The 23,900-nt window shown below is 35.3% G+C and overlaps 1 protein-coding gene across 4 annotated transcripts in view; it reads left to right on the top strand.

Moving 5' to 3' along the window:
* Positions 1 to 23,900, top strand: part of LOC145242985 (protocadherin beta-16-like) — a 470,505-nt gene that overhangs the window by 378,141 nt on the left and 68,464 nt on the right. For all 4 annotated transcript variants that reach the window (XR_013862833.1, XM_080106104.1, XM_080106106.1 and 1 more), the window contains one exon: positions 12,487 to 14,970. Coding sequence is in view for 3 of the 4 variants with exons in the window: in XM_080106104.1 (XP_079962230.1) it covers positions 12,559 to 14,970 (2,412 nt within the window). In the remaining variant the exon portion in view is untranslated. The remainder of the gene's footprint in view (positions 1 to 12,486; positions 14,971 to 23,900) is intronic.

Genomic DNA, 23,900 nt, shown 5'->3' with positions numbered 1-23,900 from the left:
AGAAATCGATTTTTCAATATTTTTCCATGAACTTTTGTTAATTTTAACTGAAAATTTCTATTTTGCAGATCATTATTATCATAGCATACTAGCATTTCAGCCCGGCGTTGCCCGGGTGTTTGTATGTGTATGTTGAGCAAAAAAAAAAAAAGTGGTAGTAGGAAGGCAGGCTTGAACCTGTACCGTGAAGGAGGAAAAGAACGGGGAAAAAAACCTGACGTCTATGCTGTTACGACCACCAACAAACCGGAAGTCACTTATGTTTAAATTAAGGCTAGACAATCGAAAGGAGAGGATGACTTTCAAAAATATCAGCGAAAAAAGCCTCCCCCCCCCTGTAGAAAATTGCCCAGTTGAAGGTGAGGATATTAATGTTTTAGCCAATGTTTCGATATTTGCCGTCTGAAAGGTCGAACTTCAAAATGATACTGATCTTGTAAAAATCCGTCACCTCTGTCGAAAGTTTTAGGCAGACACGCAAACATACATACATACATACATACATACATACATACATTTATATATTGGTAACTAAAAACTTTCGACCAAAACCGCTGAAAAAAACTTGCCCTATCTCTGAATAACCTTTATGTCAAATTTCAAATGTTTAGACCAGAAATTGTCTGAGTAATTTGGTAGAGACTGCATGTGATCGGTTTTCGGCCAGAAATTTGGTGATTAAGGGGTCAAAGTTCAACGATTTGACCTTTGAGAACTCTACCAAATTCCTCCGACAATCTTTGGTCTAAACACTTGAAATTTTAGATATAGGTCCCTTGGACATGGATCTAACTTAATAACTTGATTTGAGCCCAAAACAATAAAATTGAAGGGGGCCATAATAGGGTTCAAAGTTTAAAAAATTGACCGTTATATATATATATATTTTTTTTTTGCTCAACATACACCTCCAAATACCCGGGAAACACCGGGCACCAATGCTAATATATATACAGTGTGACCCCCCCCCCCAAAACAAAACGAGCCCCCAACTCTAATTAGGCCCCGTTTCTTAGTGTTTTGTCCGAATGAAATAAAACTTTGATCATAACTAGTTTATTATATTAAAAACATCACATCAAAACACTAGGGTCTTTGGCCTTTTTTCTCCGTTCTACAGCATATGTTCTAGATGGACTCCATTTAGCTTTTGTTTTTTTGGCGGGTCACCCTATATATATATATATATATATATATATATATATATATATATATATATATATATATATATATATATGTATTTATATAGCTAAGTATGTATTTATACATATAAATATGTGTTTGCATTTAAGCATTTCTTTCATGAACAAATATTATCGTCATGATATTCGGTTTAACATTTGTTTACCATAGTGGCATGTGTGGGACAATAATATCTACGTATTTGTGTGTGTGTGTGTGTGTGTATATATATATATATATATATATATATATAAAGGAGATTAGAATAATAGTCTAAAGAGCTAAGTGTATTTTAATGTAATAGTGAAATTACTAGTTTAATTAAAATACAGGAAATGCTCGTTGTAATTTAGATATATAATAAGCTCGATAGTTAAATGTCCTAGAGCTAATTCAATATTAAGTAATGTGATTTATAATTTAAAAGTTTTAAACAAATTTTAAATTTAAAAATCAAAATTTAATTAAATTAAAAATCAGTTTCATAAGAAGGAACAACAACAAAGTCAATTATCTGTACGATCGTTTCGGAAATCCGTGCTTTTTATTTGTGGTATACATGAAGTCACGTAGAATAATTATACATAGTTTTTTTGGTAAGCACGGTCTCCTCATCAGCAAATTTAGGAGGATTTTTATTGAATTGAAAAGACACCAAAAATAAACCTAGCATTAAAAGTAAGGCAGATGAATCTGAAAAATTGAAGTAAAAGGTTTGGATATAAAATTTATAAGAAAATTAATAAGGAAATTGGTATAGGTTAGAGATAGAAATGAGTAGAAAAAATATATATATTTTTGAATTTACATAATAAATTTGATTTAAAAATATATATATAATTACCTTTTGGTTTTCCTTTTTTTGAAATCAGGAACTGTATTTAAAGTAGTCATTTAGATGTTTGCTATAGCTTTTTATTTTATTGAATGATGAATTTTAAAAGGGCGACGCTCGTGCAGTAAATTGTTTCCGTTAGCGTATTTGATTTAGAGACGCTACAGTTAATATCTATAGAGAGAGAGTTTTTTTTTTTTTTTTTTTTTTTTTTTTGCAAGTTTTTAAGGGGAGATAATTGTCATGGCTTTATTTATTATTTGATTTACGGGTCTAAGGGCGGTAATTGGTTTAACTTAATTTATTAAAAAAAAAAAAAAAAAAAAAAAAAAAAAATCTATTTTTACTAATGAGTAATTTTTAATGATTTAAGGTGGTTTATATTTATTAAATTTAAACCAACGTTTATGATTACACGATAGAAGCTCGTGTCTTGAATTTACTAGTTTGGTTGTGCTTTTTATATCTTCATATTTTAAAATTTTTACGGTTTCTTTTGTATATAATGTACAAAATTTATCTCCTGGTTTATATGATTTGCAAGTCTCAATTATTTGCCATTTTAAGTTGAAAGAAATATTGCTATTTTTTAGTTGCCAAATATAGTTGGATAGAGTAGTTTGGTTTGATAGAGAGTTATTTTTAAAAGAATGTTTGTGCGTTGAAATTCTATGTTTTATTGGGCCAGATGTGGAACCAATATATATTACCTCTTGATTATTATGATTATTTTCCGTTAGGTCTATTGTTGGATTATAATGTGGTGGGTTGGTTAATAATTGATCGGTAGATTGATTTAAGTTGGTGTTATTATTTAATTCGGTAGTTGAGTTATGGCTGTTGATAGGTTCTTGTATATTTGGAGTTTTTGATACTGTGCAGCTATAGATAACATTTTTAATTTTACATGAGCCTGTAACTGTAGAAGAAAAAATAAATGTCCCCTACAAGGCTCATGTAAAATTAAAAATGTTATCTATAGCTGCACAGTATCAAAAACTCCAAATATACAAGAACCTATCAACAGCCATAACTCAACTACCGAATTAAATAATAACACCAACTTAAATCAATCTACCGATCAATTATTAACCAACCCACCACATTATAATCCAACAATAGACCTAACGGAAAATAATCATAATAATCAAGAGGTAATATATATTGGTTCCACATCTGGCCCAATAAAACATAGAATTTCAACGCACAAACATTCTTTTAAAAATAACTCTCTATCAAACCAAACTACTCTATCCAACTATATTTGGCAACTAAAAAATAGCAATATTTCTTTCAACTTAAAATGGCAAATAATTGAGACTTGCAAATCATATAAACCAGGAGATAAATTTTGTACATTATGTACAAAAGAAACCGTAAAAATTTTAAAATATGAAGATATAAAAAGCACAACCAAACTAGTAAATTCAAGACACGAGCTTCTATCGTGTAATCATAAACGTTGGTTTAAATTTAATAAATATAAACCACCTTAAATCATTAAAAATTACTCATTAGTAAAAATAGATTTTTTTTTTTTTTTTTTTTTTTTTTTTAATAAATTAAGTTAAACCAATTACCGCCCTTAGACTCGTAAATCAAATAATAAATAAAGCCATGACAATTATCTCCCCTTAAAAACTTGCAAAAAAAAAAAAAAAAAAAAAAACTCTCTCTCTATAGATATTAACTGTAGCGTCTCTAAATCAAATACGCTAACGGAAACAATTTACTGCACGAGCGTCGCCCTTTTAAAATTCATCATTCAATAAAATAAAAAGCTATAGCAAACATCTAAATGACTACTTTAAATACAGTTCCTGATTTCAAAAAAAAGGAAAACCAAAAGGTAATTATATATATATTTTTAAATCAAATTTATTATGTAAATTCAAAAATATATATATTTTTTCTACTCATTTCTATCTCTAACCTATACCAATTTCCTTATTAATTTTCTTATAAATTTTATATCCAAACCTTTTACTTCAATTTTTCAGATTCATCTGCCTTACTTTTAATGCTAGGTTTATTTTTGGTGTCTTTTCAATTCAATAAAAATCCTCCTAAATTTGCTGATGAGGAGACCGTGCTTACCAAAAAAACTATGTATAATTATTCTACGTGACTTCATGTATACCACAAATAAAAAGCACGGATTTCCGAAACGATCGTACAGATAATTGACTTTGTTGTTGTTCCTTCTTATGAAACTGATTTTTAATTTAATTAAATTTTGATTTTTAAATTTTAAAAATTTTAAAACTTTTAAATTATAAATCACATTACTTAATATATATATATATATATATATATATATAATATATATATATATATATATATATATATATATATATATATATATATATATATATATATATATATATGTAGGAAGAGAGAGAATAAGTAAGCATAAATCAAGATATATAACCATCAGTAAAATGTCTTATTGCAGATAGCACTTTAACACATGTGCAAAAACAACTTATATATATATATATATATATATATATATATATATATATATATATATATATATATATATATATAAAATCTGGGCATTAGTCAACTGCAGATCAATAGGTGGAAGAATATCTTGGGCTATCAATTTCTGGCCATCAATCGCTAAACCTTTGAAAGTGTTACTTGCAAAGAACTGCAAAAAAAAAAAAAAAATCACGTAAATAAATAAAGCATAAAGTAAGATTAACAGTAAGAAAAGAAAGAAAATATATATTCACTTAGAAATCGAACGGCGTTGATCTGTAACTGGCTGCTGCTACTACTAATACTACTACTACTTTTACTGCTTCTACTACTACTACTACTACTACTACTACTAATAATAATAATAATAATAATAAAAATAATAATAAAAAAATCGCCAACCTGGCATATAGAAAATGCAAGAGAAATAAAGCAAGAATCAAATCAAGAAAACTGAGTCTACGAAGTTGTAGACTTGCTCCCGCCCCTTCCCATCTTCCTCCCCTTCTCATCTCCCTCACCTTCCTGTCTCACTTATCTTCCCCTGCCCATAATCCTCTACCCCCCCCCCAAAAAAAAAGTGTCGAATGATCAAGGAGGATGGAAAGATCGAGGAGTGAAAGCACTTTCCAGATCTCCGTTGGATTAGTGCGTTGTGAACTGGGACGTTGAAGAGGCTTATTGCCACCCAAATTCCTGTGAAGACCAATGGTCGTTGTCAGTGAGAAATCAATGGCAAGCGACTGTTGCGATAAGGCAAATTTATTTGCAAAAGTTGTTTAAAGAGGTGAGGATTACTGGAATCTGGGGAGACTTGTCATCGCCCAAACTCCAGGGAACACCAGTGGTCTTCGTTAGTGAGCAATCTCTGATGATGATCTGTGTGAGAACTCCTAGTAAGTGAATAATAATAACTGGTGTGACTATGAGGAAATTCCATGTTTTCTTTCTTTCTTTATTGAATTTTTTTTTCTTTTTTTTTTGTGAAGTGTCCAAGAACTATGAAATACAACAGTTTTTGTATATAACTTCATTTCATAGTAAAATTGTTGTACCCATAAAGCGTTGTCCGGGGGACAACAGAAAAAGACTGGCTTATTCATTGAGAATCAGAAATTAATTTTGGTGAATTTAATCTCGTTATTAGATTATTTTATAAAATAGGATTTTTTTTTCAAAGATTCGTTTTATTAGTTGACTTTAATCAATGAATAGTAAAGAAAAAAATAATAATAATGTGTAATTAATGTACACACACACACACACACACAAACACGTTTGAAGTCGTTACACTTAATTAATATTAATTTAGTTTTGAAAAATTCAAGGGAGAGAACTCAATATCAAAATTCCGACAAGATAACTTTATATGTTATATTTTAGATTAATAATGTGTAATTTATGTCGAAACGGGATACACACATTCAAACATATTTGAAGTCGCTTAATTTTATTAATATAATAACAGTTCAGCTCAGCTTTGCTTGGGCCCTTTGTACTGTTCATAACTTTATGTGCATATATATATATATATATATATATATATATTAAAAAGTTTGACTTATGTCCAGGTAACTTACATCTAAAATTTCAAATGTTCAGACCCAAAATTAGCGGAAGAGTTTGGTAGAGTCGGCAAAGGTCAATTCTTTCAAGTTTGACCTCTTGGCAGCCAAATTTTCACTGCAGAGACTGCAGAGGTCAAACTTTTAAAAAATTTGACCCCAATTTTGACCCCTTAACATTTATTGTTTTGGGCTCAAATCAAAGTAAAATGTTTGATCCATGTCCAAGTAATCTACATCTAAAATTTCAAGTGTTTAGACCCAAAATTGGCGGAGGATTTTGATAGAGTTTTCAAAGGTCAAATCATTGAACTTTGACCTATTTGCAGCCAAATTTCTGGCTGAAAACCTAATTAAAAAGATTTTCCTAAATCTCAATACTCCTTGTCAAATCTCGAGTCTGTAAACTGAAAATTGACAGAGTAGTTTGGTAGGGAAATGTACGCACACACACACAATTTCACTTTTATAGATGTATAGATGTTTATTTTTAAGGAACTCAAGGGAGAGAACTTAGTCTCAAAATATCAACAAGATAACTTAATATAACTTGGGTGTTCTACAAAACCAGTCTTTAGAGTTTCATTAAACGATGGGAGAAATGCATAATTCTGGTTGTTACAATATAAAGAAAAACTAATAAATGTGCCAAGTTTCGTTGCTCTACTGCTATAAAAAGTAAGCCAGTGACATTACTTATTAAAAGCCCCTCATAGATAACTGCTCATACTTACCTGACGTTATCAGGGAGTAAAACTAAAAATATGACATGCCTTCAATAAATTTCCAAACTTTTTTTTCGTATAGGCACTACTATTGATAGTATATACATGAAACTCTAGTCACATTCGAAGTAATCTCCTCCGGCTGAAATACACTTGTTGTACCATTCTAACAACTTCTGGAGGGTCCCAAGGAAGTCCTCGTTCGAGCATGTCAATGATTCTCATCACAGCCTCTCTCGTATCTTCAATTGTCTCATGACGACAGCCTCTAAGGTTTTCCTTGAGCTTAGAGAATAACAAAAGTCACAGGGAGCAATGTCTGGACTATAGGGAGGGTGAGGTATTGTCTTATAATCTGTGACAAGGGTGGAATTGTGGACTGTCCCTTGGGACAAATCTCATGCAAATCTATCACATCTTCAGTTCCTCACGAATAATTGGGCACAGTTCGCACACTGATATCAAACCGTGCAGTTACTCTCTCTATAGACACACGACGGTTCTTATCCATGAAATTCTTTATTTGGCCAATCAACTTTGATGTTCAGACTTCCTTACTCCTCTCATACTTCTCATCCCTCACAGACTCCTTGCCTTCCTTGAATCTCTTATTCCACTCAAAAACTGATGCTCGATTCATGCAAGATGGTTCCAAAGCAGTTTGAAACGTTCCACTGCATATTTTATTTTCAAGTTTAAAACAGAATTTTATTGCATATCGTTCTTCTAAAGTGTCCTCACGTCCAGATTGCATTTTTTGAAATTCAACATTATATGTGTACTATTTGCTAAGGCCAGTCCGCTCTAAATTAACCTGAGCTGGATTGCCAACTAAAGTAGACAATGATTCGATTTGATTAACAAATAGGCGATTTTTTTTTTTTTTTTTTTTTTTTTTTACACAGTGATCACCACTTATCAAGGCCCGGAAGCCACTCAGGGATAAGGGTTATTGCAAGTACATCACGTTAGTGAGGAGATTTTATGAAGTGTTTAATTAGGGGGGGCGGTTCATTAGGAATTTGTTAACATTAGACGTGAAGACATCCAAGTTGTAGTCCGGAGGGAAGCAGGCAGACGGAACAGAGTTCCACAGGCGTGCAGTTCTAAGAAAGAAGCTTTGCTCATGAAATCCTCGTTTTGATTTAGGCACAGATATAGAGTGGGGGAAATTTTTCACAGTGGATTCAGCTAGACGGGTGTTTTTCATGAAAGTTTGGCGAGGGGGGACCAGGGATTGGAGTTCAGACGAGCACCTGCCATGAAAATAACAGGTGCTCGTCTGAACTCCAATCCCTGGTCCCCCCTCGCCCAAATAAAACGCGCCTCTGTCATATAAAAGAACATACTGTTGATTTCATCAATTTCGATGACAATAAAAATATTGCAAGTGTTAAACATTTGTTGCTCCTCATTCACTCTGCTTTAGTTGGGTGTATTCCAATTCCTGTTGCAGCTGTTCATTTGAACCTGAAATCATAAAAAGTGGTCAGTAATCTCATAGCATATTGAATTTTCAAGAGTTTATGACAATTTTAAATGCTGTGCAAAAAGTGTGGAAGCTTATTGAAGGCACACATCATGACAGACTTTTTCGAGAAGATACTCGGCATGATATATTTTATATAATGTATAATTAATGTGTGATCGTAAAACATATATACATAAATATATATATATTTATTACATTTTCACAGGGGACTACTATCAGGGAGACATAAGCTACAGGATTACTATGTGGGGAGTTGGGGAGCAAGATGCCGGTTCACGTTACACTTGAACTTCTGCATGTCAGTACAGTTCGGGAAGCAGTAACCCAGAAGAGAATTCCAAAGTCTAGCGGTCCTGAGGAAGAAACTACTGGAGTAGAAGGCTCTCTTACATCTACGGATCTCAACTGTGAAGGGGAGGGATTTTGCTGCTTGTTGGGTTTGTCAGGGGGTATTTACGTGGAGGGGGTACAAGTGCTTGCAGTTCATCGGAGCATTCACCGTTTAAGTACTTGTAGAACAGGCAGAGGGATGCAACATTACACCGATGGGACAGAGGTTGAAGCTTAGATGACAGTTCAAGACCTGTTAGATTGGCGACTCTCTTTTGAACCTCGTCTAGGAGTGAGAGACTAATAGCAGATGCACCAGCCCAAATAAAACGCGCCTCTGTCATATAAAAGAACATACTGTTGATTTCATATTCTGGGTTTTCTGCTTATGTGGTAATAAAACTTCTCAAATGCACTTGTGATGTTAGACTGTGTAAAAGTGGTAACTTTTGTGAAAATCGGACTGTTCCAGCTTTAATGTTTTTTTTTTCTTTTTCATTATCAATTTTCGATAATTATCAGAGACATTATAGTACAAAACCTATCTGAGAACACTCCCAGACACATAATATATATTTGTTTGTAATTTTAAAAAAAAACATTGGACCAGCAGTTTTGGAGTCCATAGGGAACGAACTCAGACAAAGTTCTTTTAATATAATAGTAGATATATTTTATGTAAATAATGCGTGATTAATGTGGAATGGAAAAACACACAAATACGCTTCACACAATATCAATTTATTTTTTTTTAGAACATTTGAAAAAGAACTCCACATTGCACACAACATCTTCTTAATTGGTTTTGTAGAGTAAGAGAAAATATTTTCTCAGTTGGAACAAATATTTTCAGAAAATAACGAAGCGAAATAAAATATATCCATGTCAATAACATAGTAAACAGAAGAGAAGAAAAAAAATCTATGTCAGATGGATTGCTATTTGAGTTTGACTTTTAAAATCCGATAATAATGTGAAATTAATGGGGAAATGAGAAACACAAATGCATTCAAACATACTTAACGTTGCTTAATTTAATCAGGTTATGTCTATGTGTGTGACTGTTTTATTGTGTGCATGTTTGTAAAGGTCAAGGTCTGGTGTGGACGTGTTAAAAGCACACAGATGTCTTAGTGTCATACTGTGCTTCTCCCAGACAAATCAACCCTACCTACACGTTGTGACCACTGCCACGCAGACGGGGCTCTGATGAACAGCGAGTGTCCTGCGATGTATAACTGGACCTCCACTGCCTTGTGGGCCAAGGTTCTTTTAACCAAGGGCTAAAGATGAGGAAACCCTGACAGAAACCTCTAGAGGAGCGTAGGCCCTGTCAGCTGCGGCATACATGATCCAGCAGCATGTGGAGTATGCTCTGGTGCCCAGTAACCTAAGTCCCAGTCATAGATCAAATGGCATGGTGAGTGTAGAGGGTCCCCGTAAGCCGTGGTGAAGACAACTTCTCTAGGAGAAGGAAAACCCTGATATAAAATCTGCGGCGACTACTGCTTCCAATGATGTTGACTTGCTCTTCTTTTTAGTTCAATGTGGCAGTTGTTCAGAGAGTGGGATTGTCTTGGTGCAAAGTCTTTGCTCGCTATAAAAAGCTTCAAGCACAGGTATTACTTGATATGCAATGGAATACACACTTTGCAATCAGTGTGTATCTCGATAACAAAAAGGCTGGCTGTAGCCTGAAATGACAAACGGACATTCATTGAGGACTGATGCAGATATGGGCGTGAATGGCAATAAAGGCTCTGGAACTTCCAGGGTCTGGCCTGGTAGGTGTTTTTTTATTTTTTTTTTTATTTTTTTTTACAAAGGCATCACCACATTATCAAGGCCCAGAGGCCACTCAAGGATAAGGGTTAAAGAGTGTACAGTAGAAATTGGTCAATATAGTAATCATTAGTAATGAAAATTTGGTAAATTTAATAACTTATATGGAACGGCTCATCAAGAACTTATTTACTTTAGACTTGAACACAACCATATTGTAGTCAGCCGGAAAGCAGGAAAACGGAAGACAATTCCACAGGCGTGCAGTTCTAAGAAAGAAGCTTTGTTCATGGAATCTACGTTTAGGTTTAGGCACAGATAAAGAGTGGGGGAAATTATTGATAGTGTTTACAGCTAGACGAGTGTTTCTTGTGAAAGTTTGGCGAGGGGGGACCATAGATTGAAGCTCAGTTGAACACTTTCCATGAAAATAACGATACATCAGAGACAAACTCGCAACATCTCTTCTGTGAGATAGAGGTTGCAAGGAGGAGAAAAGGACATCTCCTACAAGGCTACGAAGTCTATTTTGAACTCTATCAAGGCAGGACAAGTCCTTTCTAGCAGCTCCTGCCCAGATGTGGCAACAGTATTCCATCCTTGGACGTACCTGGCTCTTATATAGGTAGAGAATAGCATCAGCAGTGAGATATCTACTGGATCGATAGAAAGATCCCACCATTTTTCCAGCGGCCTTGGCAACAGATTTGATATACGTGTTCCATTTAAGATCAGGAGTAATGGTCAAGCCCAGAAGCTTGTCAAAACTTGAGGCCTCCTGAAGACGAGAGCCATTCATTTCAATTGATGACAAATGTGGATTAGAATGTTGATGATGTAAAGAGAGAAGCTTGGTTTTAGATGCATTAAAAGTAACCAGCCACTTCTTTCCCCATTGTACTACGTGCTCAAGATCAGAGGAGAGAGAATTGGAGAGAACTTGGTCGTTTACTGTCTTAGATGTGGTACCATAAATGGTAGTGTCGTCAGCATAAATGTCTACAAATGATGTAAGGATATGATTTGGAAGATCATTAATGTAGATCAAGAAAAGAGTTGGGCCCAGGATGGATCCCTGAGGGACACCGGCATTAATACTGTGAGCTTCTGATTTTTGCCCCTCAACTACTACTCTTATGAACCTATCAGAAAGAAATGATTTAATAATTGAGAAGACTTTTCCAGCTATACCATAGCTAGCGATCTTATGAAGTAAACCTTTATGCCATACCCTATCAAAGGCTTTAGATATGTCAAGAGCAATTGCCCTAGAAAGATTGCCACCGTCGAGAGATTTGCTAATCCTATGCGATATAACTGTAAGGACATCTGCTGTAGATCTAGCAGAACGGAAACCATATTGAGTGTCACTAAGAAGGTTATTTTTGTTGAGATGTTTGATTACTTCTGTATTTAACACAGATTCTAGCAACTTACTCATGACGCACAGGAGACTTATTGGCCTGTACTGAGAGGGGGATGAGCGATCACCTGAATTCTTAAATACAGGGCATACTGATGAGATTTTCCAGGGAGATGGGAAACTATTCTCCTTAAGACAACGTTTAAACAGTTTTGTAAGTATAGAGCACCAAAGCTTGGACCCGGTCATCAGTGGATGTGCTGGACTATAGAAGGTTCATAAAGGTGACCGTCTGGCAGGTGCTGCTAGTTGCGCTCATATTTGAGTCAGAGATATAATATTAAGTAATGGCAATACTCGAGAACGAGTTGCTGCCACCATGTTTGTAATAAGATGCCAAAAAAAAAATGTGAGCATTTTTCTGGGATTTTTTTTTGTATAAATGTATGTGTGTGTGTGTGTGTGTGTGTGTGTGTGTGTGTGTGTGTGTGTGTGTGTGTGTGTGTGTGTTCCTTTTGTAAGTTTGCTAAAAAAATATTTTTAAATTCATCGTTATTTGTTTTATTTTAATTTTTATTTATTTTATTTATAATGTCTTTTAAAAATTTTCAGCTACTGTGGAATTTCCACAGGTTCTGCTAGTATTCTGTATTTTATCAATTGTTTTTTGTAAATGCATTTTGTTAAATTTTAACTTTTTATTTATTGTTTTTTTTTTCTTGCAGGTTTGCAAATTTCTTCATTTCTCTGAGTGGGTTCTAAGCTTGGATAATTGTGGATAAAAAATTTGACCAAACATGTACACGGTGACGACTGTCTTCCTTCTTGCGTGCGTCATTCAAACTTACCTTTGCATGGATCTCACCTACTACGTAGAGGAGGATAAAGGTCCAGGAACTTACTTGGGTGATGTTGCTGCGGATACTCACATGATGGACACTGTCCTTTCCGAGCACCAGGACCTGATCCATTTCAGCCAACTACCACAGAGTGGCGTCCCAGGCAGTAGTTCTCAGCTGTTCCGCGTTGCAAAGAAAACTGGAAAGCTCTATACAGCACAGACCCTCGATGCCGAGACTCTCTGCAAGCGGAATATGGAATGTTTCCAGATTGTTAAAATTGCTGTACAAAAGGCGAAAGCGTTTTTAAAGATTCTCAAAGTTAAAGTTGTCATAAAGGATGTTAACGACCATCAACCGGAATTTCCAGAGAAGGAGATCAGCATCCAGTTTTCGGAGGCTGACAGCGAAGGGATAAATAAACTCATCCCAAATGCGATTGATAAGGATGTCAGTGTGCTAAATTCGCAAATCACATATGAATTGAAGAAGAACCTAGATGATCCGTTTTCTCTTTTGTTATCCAAGAGTGGAGACGGGACTTCGGATCTCAGTATCAAATTGGAAGAGAAGATCGACAGAGAAGTTAAGGATTCCTACATCATTCAGGTGATTGCTAAAGATGGTGGCTCACCACCAAAAGAGAGTATTTTAGATGTTCATATTTCTGTAACGGATATAAATGACAATGCACCAGTTTTCTCTCAAAGAGTTTATAATGTATCAATTAGGTTTGAGCACGATGAAATAACTCCTGTTGCCACAGTGTCTGCAAGAGATCTGGATGTTGGGGAAAATGGTAAAGTTTCTTATTATTTCACTTCCAAGACATCTGATGTGGTACAGTCTTATTTTAAATTAAACAAGGAAACCGGTGAGATTTTCTTGCAGAAGAAATTCACCTCAGGACAAGTGTTAGTGCATAAACTATATGTCAGGGCCACAGACAGTGGTGTTCCTCCGCTCAGCTCGAATGCAATGGTTCTTGTGTACGTCATAAACCAAAAAAACAACCCTCCACGTATAAATGTGAACTTTATATCGACATCCAATGCTGCGATCTCTGAAGATGTAGCTGTCGGCAGTTTTATAGCGTATGTCATGGTCACCGACCCAGATACGGGACGCAATGGGGATGTGAGCTGCGATCTGAACCATGAAATCTTTGAGCTTCAGAGCCTGGGTACGAAAGAGTATAAAATAACGCTAAGAAAGCAAGTGGACAGAGAAATGCAAGACCATCATGATATCACCATCAGTTGTCAGGATAAAGGATCACCACCCTTGATCAGCGAAAGACAGTTTTCCATTAAGGTGATCGATGTCAATGATGTGAAACCACAATTCTCGAAAGAAAGGTTCAAGTTTTTAATCTACGAAAACCAGAAATCAAAATTTTCTGTTGGATCCGTCCATGCCACTGACCCTGACCTTGACGGCGGGGGTAAACTGACCTACTCACTGTTGAACAGTGATAATAACTTCTTACCATTCCAGATCACAGACGATGGGCTGATTTCAACAGTTATGACTTTAGACTACGAGTTCCAAAATCTGTACAAATTTAAAGTTTTTGTGAAAGACAGCGGCGTGCCATCTTTGAACAGCACTGTTAACGTGAGTGTTGAGGTCCGAGATCAGAACGACAATGCTCCATATTTCACGTACCCCAGTGTGAACCCTTTCACGTTAGATGTGATCTACTACCCACACCAAGGAAACAACATTACCGTTCTGAAGGCCACTGACAGTGACAGCAGGGAGAACGCGTTTCTTAAGTACGAGATAATTGGCGGCAACGACAAGCAGTTGTTCACCATCAACCCTTACAATGGGGTCTTGTCCTTCACACGGGTCATCATCCAACAAGACGCCGGATTGTACGACCTGCAGTTTGTGGTCAAGGATAGCGGGACACCAGTTCTCTCGGCAACGACTGACCTCTCCTTGAAACTGACTGTGAGCAACAAAACTTTTGAGATGCTCAACGCCGTCCACATGAAGTCGGACGATAGTGTGCAACTGTATCTGATGATTGTCGTCGTTTTAGTAGCCGTAACTTTGTCGGTGCCAATTACAGCTGCGATTTCACTGTGCGTGCTGCGCTGCAGAGATAGGAAAAATGCAGCGCATCAAGCTGGGATCAACCCTTCTTGCAAGTGCACGACAGAGCATGGGCACTATAGTTGTCCGTCTCAGACTGCCACACTTTGGTCAGATGTTCCTGTTAGTCTGACAACAGATTCTGCTGTGTCTGGAAATACGCTCTCGAGATCGAGGCGAGGGCCGTACCCAAGGGACGAATTTGAAAAATGTCACAAAGATTCAACCTCCGGATTAAGGCCCCAGGCATCAGATTTTGTATATCAGGTAAGCAATCTCTTCTGCCTATTTTTTGATATATTTGAATGTTTAAGATTTTATAAATGATCTACTTGGGAAAGGGTACGGACACCTTCTGATTTTGTATGTTAGCTATATAGTTTCAGTTCTATTTTACAGTCACACCAACCTGAAAACACTATCTGCTTATTTATTTATTTTTTATTTTTTTATATTTTTGTATATTTGATTATTGTGAAGTCATGCATTAACTAGCATAGAAAACGTAAAATGGCATACTGTTGCCACATTTGGGCAGGAGCTGCTTCACATGCCCTATCCCGCCTTGATAAAATTCAAAACCGGCTTTGAAATCTAGTAGGTGATGCTCTTTTCTCTTCCCTGCAACCTCTTGCAAGCCTGTCTCTGCTTTATCATTACTTTCATCGTTAAGTGCTCGTCTGAGCTTTAATCTATGGCCTCCTGCCTTGCAAAACTTTCACAACAAGCACTCAACTAGCTACAGCCAATATCAACAATCCCTCCCTCTCAATCTGTGCCTAAATCTAAATGCAGATTCCATGAACAAAGTTTCTTACCTAGAGGCTGGCTTCCCGGCTGACTACAATATGGTAGCCAAGTTCTTGTTGAGCCGTCCCCTTAAATAATCCAAATTCTACCCAATTTTCACCATTAACGATTACTACACTACGACCTTACATTTATCAATCTTTATCCTTGAGTTGCCTTAGGGCCTTGATAGGTGGTAACTCCCTTGTTAAAAAGAAAAGAAAACACTTGATTTAACATTGTTAATCTAATAATCAAACAAGGGACATAACTCTGTCTGCTGCCTAAGCTTTAACATGGAAGGAAGTGATAATGATGGACTTGAGAGAAAGAAAGATGAATAAAGAATTGGCCAAAAATAGACAAGATTAAGAGTTCATTTCTAAAAGCCATTCAACGCCTACTTGTTAAATGGACGTTCAAAAAAATATGGAGGCGATGTTAATGTGAACGAAACCACAATTACATAGATAGTTAAAATTTCAAGAAATTTTCATTTAATAATATTTTCATTTAATAATATTTTCATTTAATAAAATTTTCATTTAATAATATTTTCATTTAATAATATTTTCATTTAATAATATTTTCATTTAATAAGATTTTAATACAAGTAAAAATATTCTTAAACCCATAACTTCAGTTATGCAAACGATTTTGATACAGTTTCCCTCCGTATCAATATTATTAATGTTTTTTTTGTTTATTTTTTTAAGTGTTTTATGCTTTTGATCTTTCATTGTCTTATTATAATGGACCTTTAACTTTTATACTATGCACCATAGAATTTACTTTTTCGATTTAATTTTTTTTTTTTATATAAATTTATCATAGCCTGTAAATTACATAAATATTTTTTCAGTTTATGTGAAAGCAATAGATATGAACTATTGAAATCAAGTTAGTTTAATCCAAATCTAATATATAAAAGGCTATATGCCTGTTTGTCTGTCGGTCTGTCTGTCTGTATCCATATTTTCAAACTCTATCTCCACCAAAACTTAAAGTCGCAGAGCAGCACTATGGGCTTCAAATGATTGGATTTTTTTATGGGTCATTTTTTATAGGTCTTTAGCCGGTTACAATAGTTGTTAATGGGTCAAAAATGGTCCAAAATTAAAAAAAAAATCGTTATACATTTTTTACATTCATCTTAGTTTATTTTTAATTAGTTCATATGCGTGTCACTTTGGTACAGTGGTAACGTCACCAGCTTTGAATGCTGCATGTTTGCTTTCGGTTTCGATTCTAACTGAAATATATATTTTTTACTTTTGAAATCACGACTCTTTAATAATATTATGCAATGTGGACAAATTAAACTATCATAATTAAGCGTATTTTACATCCGAGCAAAGCCGGGCGCATCCCCACTCCTCCAACTAGTATGTGATAAACATTGAATTTGGAATAAAATTATAACTTCTACACTATTTAAAAAAATTCCATTCCATTTAAGCAACAATCGTAGAAATAAAAGGTTAATGTGTACGCGTGATTTTTCTCTGAAAACTAAAGTAAAAAAATATTAGTTTCTTTAAGGCTTTTTCTTTTAAATGGTACAAACATTTTGATGATAATATTATTTTATATTAAAGTTACATGGTAGCATTTGTAAATAAAATTGTGTGGTTGTTATTTTGTTTTTTATTCATTCTTTTCTTTTCAAACTATTTTTACTTCAAAAAAATATTCAAAGATAGTTTTAATTGTTATGAAGTTATGAATATTATCCGTCTGCTTACACTTTCAATCTGCGCGCGAGAGTAACCGGAAGAGAAAACAACCGGTGTCAACCCAAATATCTATGAGAGGAAAAAAAATGTTTGCATCTTTTAAAATGTCATATGTGCATGAATATTTGTCATAGAAATTAAAACCAAATCATAAATATTCTCACACACATATATACGTATATACAGGGTGTCCCAAAAGAAGTTGACGGATTTAAAATTTGATTAACTTCCTCAATATTTAAGTTATGCTTACCAATTCTCATATGTAGAATGATGAACCTCTCCGTGATTTTTTAAGATATAGTAAGATATCATAGTTTACTTATTTTAATTTTATTTACACAACTTTATTTAGCATATGTTTTCCACAAGGTCTAATTTTAGTTATGAAAAATGATGTTACTCAAATGTCCACCAATTCCGATTACTTCATCCGCCGTTACTCCACACCATATAGTACATTTTTGAGGGTGTAATTGCTGTAGTGTTGTTGCATGGGGATTTTCTGATCCCCAAATCCTGAAATTTTGCTAATTTATGAACCCATTCAGATGAAAATAGGCCCCACCGGACATAATGAGGTTTTTGAGAAAGTTTGGATCCCCATTGGCCAAATCTTGGAATTGCATGACGTATTCCAGCCTTTTTTCTAGGTCGTTTGGCTGAAGCTCTTACACCAATTGAATTTTATATGGAAATTTGCCCTCTACATGAAGCATTCTGTGAAGAGATGATCGAGATACCCCAATTTAACTTGATCTCCTTCTTACTGATATGGATGGATCTTCGGCCACACTCTCTGCTAATCTCTGACGATTCTCATCACTTCTTGCCGTACAGGGTCTACCAAATTTAAGGAGGTCACATACAGACCCTTGCTCATGAAATCGAGCAACAATAGCCTTTAATTACATTGGGAGTAGGGGAATTTCTTGTGTTGAAGTTTCGTCGAAATTCTCTTTGAGTTTCTGATATTGACTCATTCAACCGAAAATATGACTCTACGATAAATATCCGCTCCTCGGTAGTGTAACGACTCGTGATGACCTTGGAATGGTTACTCTAGATGATCTGAAAAAATAAAAGAAAAATATAAAAAATTAAGAAAGTTATAAATTTTTTTTTAACCATCAGCTTCTTTCGAGACACCCTGTATTGTATAAGCAAGTTAATAAGAAGTGACTACTTCAGTTTCGGGCTATGATAACAGTGTAGTATCTCTTTTGTCCTCGATTAGAGGAAGAGAAATTCTACTTGATTGAGGAAATTTTAATTTTTTCATTCCATCCAGCATGTCCTTGTTTTGAGTGCTGGGTATCTTACATGTAAAAACAAACAAAAAAAAACCAAACAAACAAACAAAACAAAAATTATCTCATGTCTTTCTTAGCTCTTGCAAGTACGCAATTAAACACGTACTCCAGTAGGTATACACTTTTATGATTATATTTTGTCTTTTTTTTTTTCATTGAAAATTTTACTTTTTCTACGATGCCTATTTGACATAACGGTTGGAATGTTTGCTAATGGATTGAGAGATTAGGGTTCAATCTTTGGTCAAGTCATACAAAAGTGTTAAAAATAATATCTGACGCCTGTTTGCTTAACATTTCTATACAACTTATGCGTTTCGTTATAGACATGATCGGCACTGCTGCATTTGCTGACCCATATTTCCATTATGTCGCCTCAGCATACCCTGGCAACTTATGTAAATCACCTGAACATGTCATATTTTAAAATGCTAGAGAAAAAAAATTTATGCAAGCTAGTCTCAGTCTTTTCTATAAACACTATTATTGCAATCTTCAATCCGAAGGCCTTCGGATTGAAGATTGACATCAAGAAAACCGAAAACCGAAAAACCGAAATGATGTACCAACAATCCCCTGGATCACCAGCAACAAGCCATCCAATTAAGATTCAAGACCAGGAGCTTTACAATGTCAGCAAATTCAAATACCTAGGGACCACGGTCATGAACAACAACAAAATGGACGAGGAGATTTCTACAAGAAGGGCTAACGCCTCCATATCCTATGGAAAACTCAAACAGAAGGTCTGGCAAAATAAAGACCTGACTTTCAGAACTAAATGCTTGGTGTACCGCACTATCGTCCTCTTGTCACTCTTATATGGTGCAGAAACTTGGCCAGTGTACAAACTGGTAGCCAGCAAGCTCAACACCTATATGATGAGACACCTCTGGCAGATTTTAAATGTCAAGTGGTATGACTTTGTCAGCAACAGGGAGATCCTATCACAAGCCAACCTCCCAAGCATGTATGACCTGCTCGTCCGGAAAAACCTGAGATGGGCCAGGCACGTAAACAGAATGGAGAACTACCGACTACCAAAACAGATACTGCTTTCACAACTGGAGGATGGGGTACGAGGCATAGACAGACCTAAGCTCAGGTTTCGTGACACCATCAAACGAAATCTGAAGGACAGGTTGATCCCTATTAGAAGCTGGCAGACCCTCAGTCGCGACCGTGACAAGTGGAGAATGATGGTTCACAGGAAGTCGTCTTTGGACACGAAGGACAGCGCATCATGATGATTATTGCATGTGTTCTTCGGAATTGTCTAATCTATTCTTTACTTCCTTTGTTCCAGCTCGTTTGACTCATTGGTCTAGTGGTCTCCATCAATTCAATGTTTTAATATCTCATTGTAATACAACTTATTATTTTTTTTATTGATTAATTTTTTTTACATTTATCAAGGCCCAGAGGCCACTCGAGGATAAGGGTTAAAGAATGTACAGTAGTCAATGGGACAATATCATAGTAATCGTTAGTAGTGCAAATTTGGTAAATTAGATTACTTAAGGGGAACGGCTCATCAAGAACTTGTTTATGTTGGACTTGAAGATGACCATATTGTAGTCAGCTGGAAAACAGGAAAATGGAAGGGAGTTCCACAGGTGTGCAGTTCTAAGAAAAAAGGCTTTGTTCATGGAATCTACGTTTAGGTTTAGGCACAGAAAAAGAGTGGAGGAAATTATTGATCGTGGTTACAGCTAGACGAGTGTTTCTTGTGAAAGTTTGGCGAAGGGGGGGGGGGCATAGATTGCAGCTCAGATGAGCACCTGCCATGAAAATAACGATAAAGCAGAGACAAGCTCGCAACATCTCTTCTGTGAGAAAGCGGTTACAGGGAAGAGAAAAGGGCATCCCCTACTTGGCTACGATTCCAGTAGCTTCTTTCCAAAGACTGCAAAGTTGTGAAACTCCCTCCCTGCTCACTGTTTCCCTTCTACCTACAGTTTGATCTTTTCAAGACTAAGGTCAATAGGCATTTCCTGTCTGTGTGATAATCAGCTTTCGTTCTTGTTAGCTTCTTACATCAAGTGGCTTCATACCTTTTCTTGAGCAATTTTCATTAAAAAAAAAAACTGCCGGGATATGCCGAGACAACATTCATAAAAATATGGATCAGTAAGTGAAGAAATATAACATAATCATGTTAAACAGATAATGAAGTAATTGTTATGATTCGGTTTTAAATGTTAGGACGACTGTAAGAGTTATCACCTGTGATGTTTTTTTTTACTTATGTAAGAGTTATCAACTGTGATGTTTTTTTATTTAAAAATAAATTTAAACAAGGGAGTCCATACTGCAGTATGGAAATATGAACATCACTTTTCGTTAGTGCTGTTTCGGTCAGTATAGTACGTTAAGAATTAATGTCAAAGTCAGTGCCTTTCCCGTCCAATAATTTTTTGGGTGCAATTACACTATCATAGCGAAATTTAGAAAACGGAAAAAATCAATTAAAAAAAAAACAATGGCATCCGCTGACGTTTTCTGTCAATCTATATATCTACAAAAGTGAAAATGTCTGTGTGTGTTTGTGTGTGTGTGTGTGTGTATGTGTGTTTGTTCTGTCTGTGTACATTTCCCTCCGCAATAACTCTGTCAATTTTCAGTCTACAGACTCGAAATTTGATATACAGGGTATGGAGATTTGGAAAAATCTTTGTGATCGATTTTCGGCCAGAAATTTGGCTATTAAAAGGTCAAAGTTCAATGATTTGACCTTTGAGAACTCTACCAAACTCCTCCGACAATTTTGGGTCTAAACACTTGGAATTTTAGATATCGGTTCCTTGGACATGGATCTAACTTAATAACTGGATTTGAGCCCAAAACAATGAATCTTAAGGGGTCAAAATTGGGGTCAAAGTTTTAAAAAATTTGACTCTGTGGTCTCTACCAAATTACTCAGACAATTTCTGGTCTAAATATTTGAAATTTTACATAAAGGGTATTCAGAGATAGGGTAAGCTTTTTAATCGGCTTGGGTCGAAAATTTGAATTACAAATATATATATGTATGTATGTATGTATGTTTGCATGTCTGCCTAAAACTTTTGACAGAGGCGACGGATTTTTACAAGATCAGTATCATTTTGAAGGTCGACCTTTCAGACGACTAATATCTAAAAATTGGCTAAAAACATTAATATCTTCACCTTCAACTGGGCACTTTTCTACAGGGGGGGGGGCTTTTTTCACCGATATTTTCGAAAGTCATCCCCTCTTTTCGATTAATTAAAACCTACGTCACATCCGGTTTGGCGGTGGTCGTAACAGAAAAGATGTCAGGTTTTTTCCCGTTCTTTTCCTCCTTTGTGGTCCGGGTTCGAGCCTGCCTTCCCACTACCACCATTTTTTTTTTTTTTGCCCAACATACACCTCCAAACACCCGGGCAACGCCAGGCCACGCCGGGCGCCCATGCTAATATTAATTAAAAGCAATACTATCTACTTAATTGGCATGTCAGAATTACTTAAATATTACCGCATTATTAAAAAAAACACAAGTTTTTGATTTTTATTGTGAAAACTCTCACCGTATTTCTTAGAGAACATGTGACAAAATAACAAGGGAAGCAACCCAGTTAAGCTAAAAAAAAAAAACAAGACAAAAAAATTAGTAAAAGAATTGGAAATAGTTGCACACTATTTACCTCCTGTTGAACAGTTCCAGTGTTTTTTTAGTCAAAGATTTTATTTTTTCAATTTTCGTCAAAAAATAGTTTTTTTTTAGTAATTTTTTTTTTACCTTATCGTTTTTCGTAATTTTTGGATATATTCATTACTGTAACATGACAATTAAGTAGAGATTATTGGTTTGCTTTGAGATTCAATATTAAAAATTTTGAATTTCACTATTATCGTGTAGGTGTACCTTTTTATCTGGTAAGTCTATTAAATTACTATTTATCCAGGTCAGAAAGCAATTTGAGATGTGTGCACCAAGGACAGAAAGAGAATATCGTATACGAAATAACATTAAATTGATCAAGTAGTTTTATTTAAACAGAAAATCAAATCAAATTTTATGTCTAAAAGATCTATTTCCCAACGCCATTTTGCTGGACAAGGGAGATAATTCCAAATAATTAAAACTTTTGTGAAATTTTAGCTATTCTTAACAAATTTGTTTCAAAATTATTTTCTTGGTAAATATTCAGATACGTTACAACAGAACACCGACCACTCTAATTTGTTTTTTTTAGGGGTAATCGAGGTTGCTGACAACGAATCTGATACTCAAACCGGGGGCAAATTTACCGTTTGCATGGTATTAACCCCTGAACCCACAAACTACTTTCTGCCATTTTACAGCTTCCGTTTACACTACGCGCATGCTCAGCAGCATAAACGACGGCTTGCTTCACCTAGCAAAGTGCCTTCTCACCTGGCGTACCAATCTTCAGCAAAAAATTTAAAATTAGCTGAAAAAGAAATAAAACAAGAAAAGGAAAGTTGAGGAGGAGAGGAGGGGGGGTAATTTAATTGTATTTTTCATGGAACATAAAATTTTCAAATTTTCAAAAAGTACATTATAAAACTTATTGGGTGGAAAAAATTACGGATTGACATTTTTTAATGACTTACAATTAAAGTACAACAAATTGGGATACCATTTTTTTTTTGTCTCACATAGTTTTTAATGCGGTTTACAAAAACATAAGCACCAAACATTTTTATGCTTTCCATTCTTTTTTTTTGTGGGAGGGGGATTCAATTATAGAACTTATGTGGCTTAATAGATGCTGCTTCTGCAGTGTAGTTAACCATTTTTCCGTAAGTAACGCACCAACATTTACCGATTAGAACACCATTTAACATTTTTCGAAGATTTTACTGTTTACATTGGGGGCGCATGTGGTGTTGGGGGTGCGCGCCCCAATACCACAACCCCCCCCCCCCCCGCTCGCGCCTTCAATGTAAACAGTAAAATCTTCGAAAAATGTTAAATGGTGTTCTAATCGGTAAATGTTGGTGCGTTACTTTTTGAAAATTTGAAAATTCTATGTTCCAGGAAAAAAAACAATTAAATTAACCGCCCCTCCATCCTCAACTTGAAGTGCTTTCCTTTTCTTCTTTTATTTCTTTTTCATCTAATTTTAAATTTTCCACGGAAGATTGGTATTGGTACGCCATGTGAGAAGGCAGTTTGCAAGCCGTCGTTTATGCTGCCGCCCGCATGCACATAGCGTAAACGGAAGCTGTAAAATGGCGGAAAGTAGTTTGTGGGTTCAGGGGTTAATACCATGCAAACGGTAAATTTGCCCCCGGTTTGAGTATCAGATTCGTTGTCAGCGACCTCGATTACCCCCCAAAAAAAAACAAATTAGAGTGGTCGGTGTTC

Source organism: Euprymna scolopes, chromosome 21 (genome assembly GCF_053919585.1).
Source record: "Euprymna scolopes isolate OS-2025 chromosome 21, ASM5391958v1, whole genome shotgun sequence".
In the NCBI taxonomy this organism is placed as follows: domain Eukaryota; kingdom Metazoa; phylum Mollusca; class Cephalopoda; order Sepiida; family Sepiolidae; genus Euprymna; species Euprymna scolopes.
This window is presented reverse-complemented; position numbering and strand designations above follow the sequence as displayed.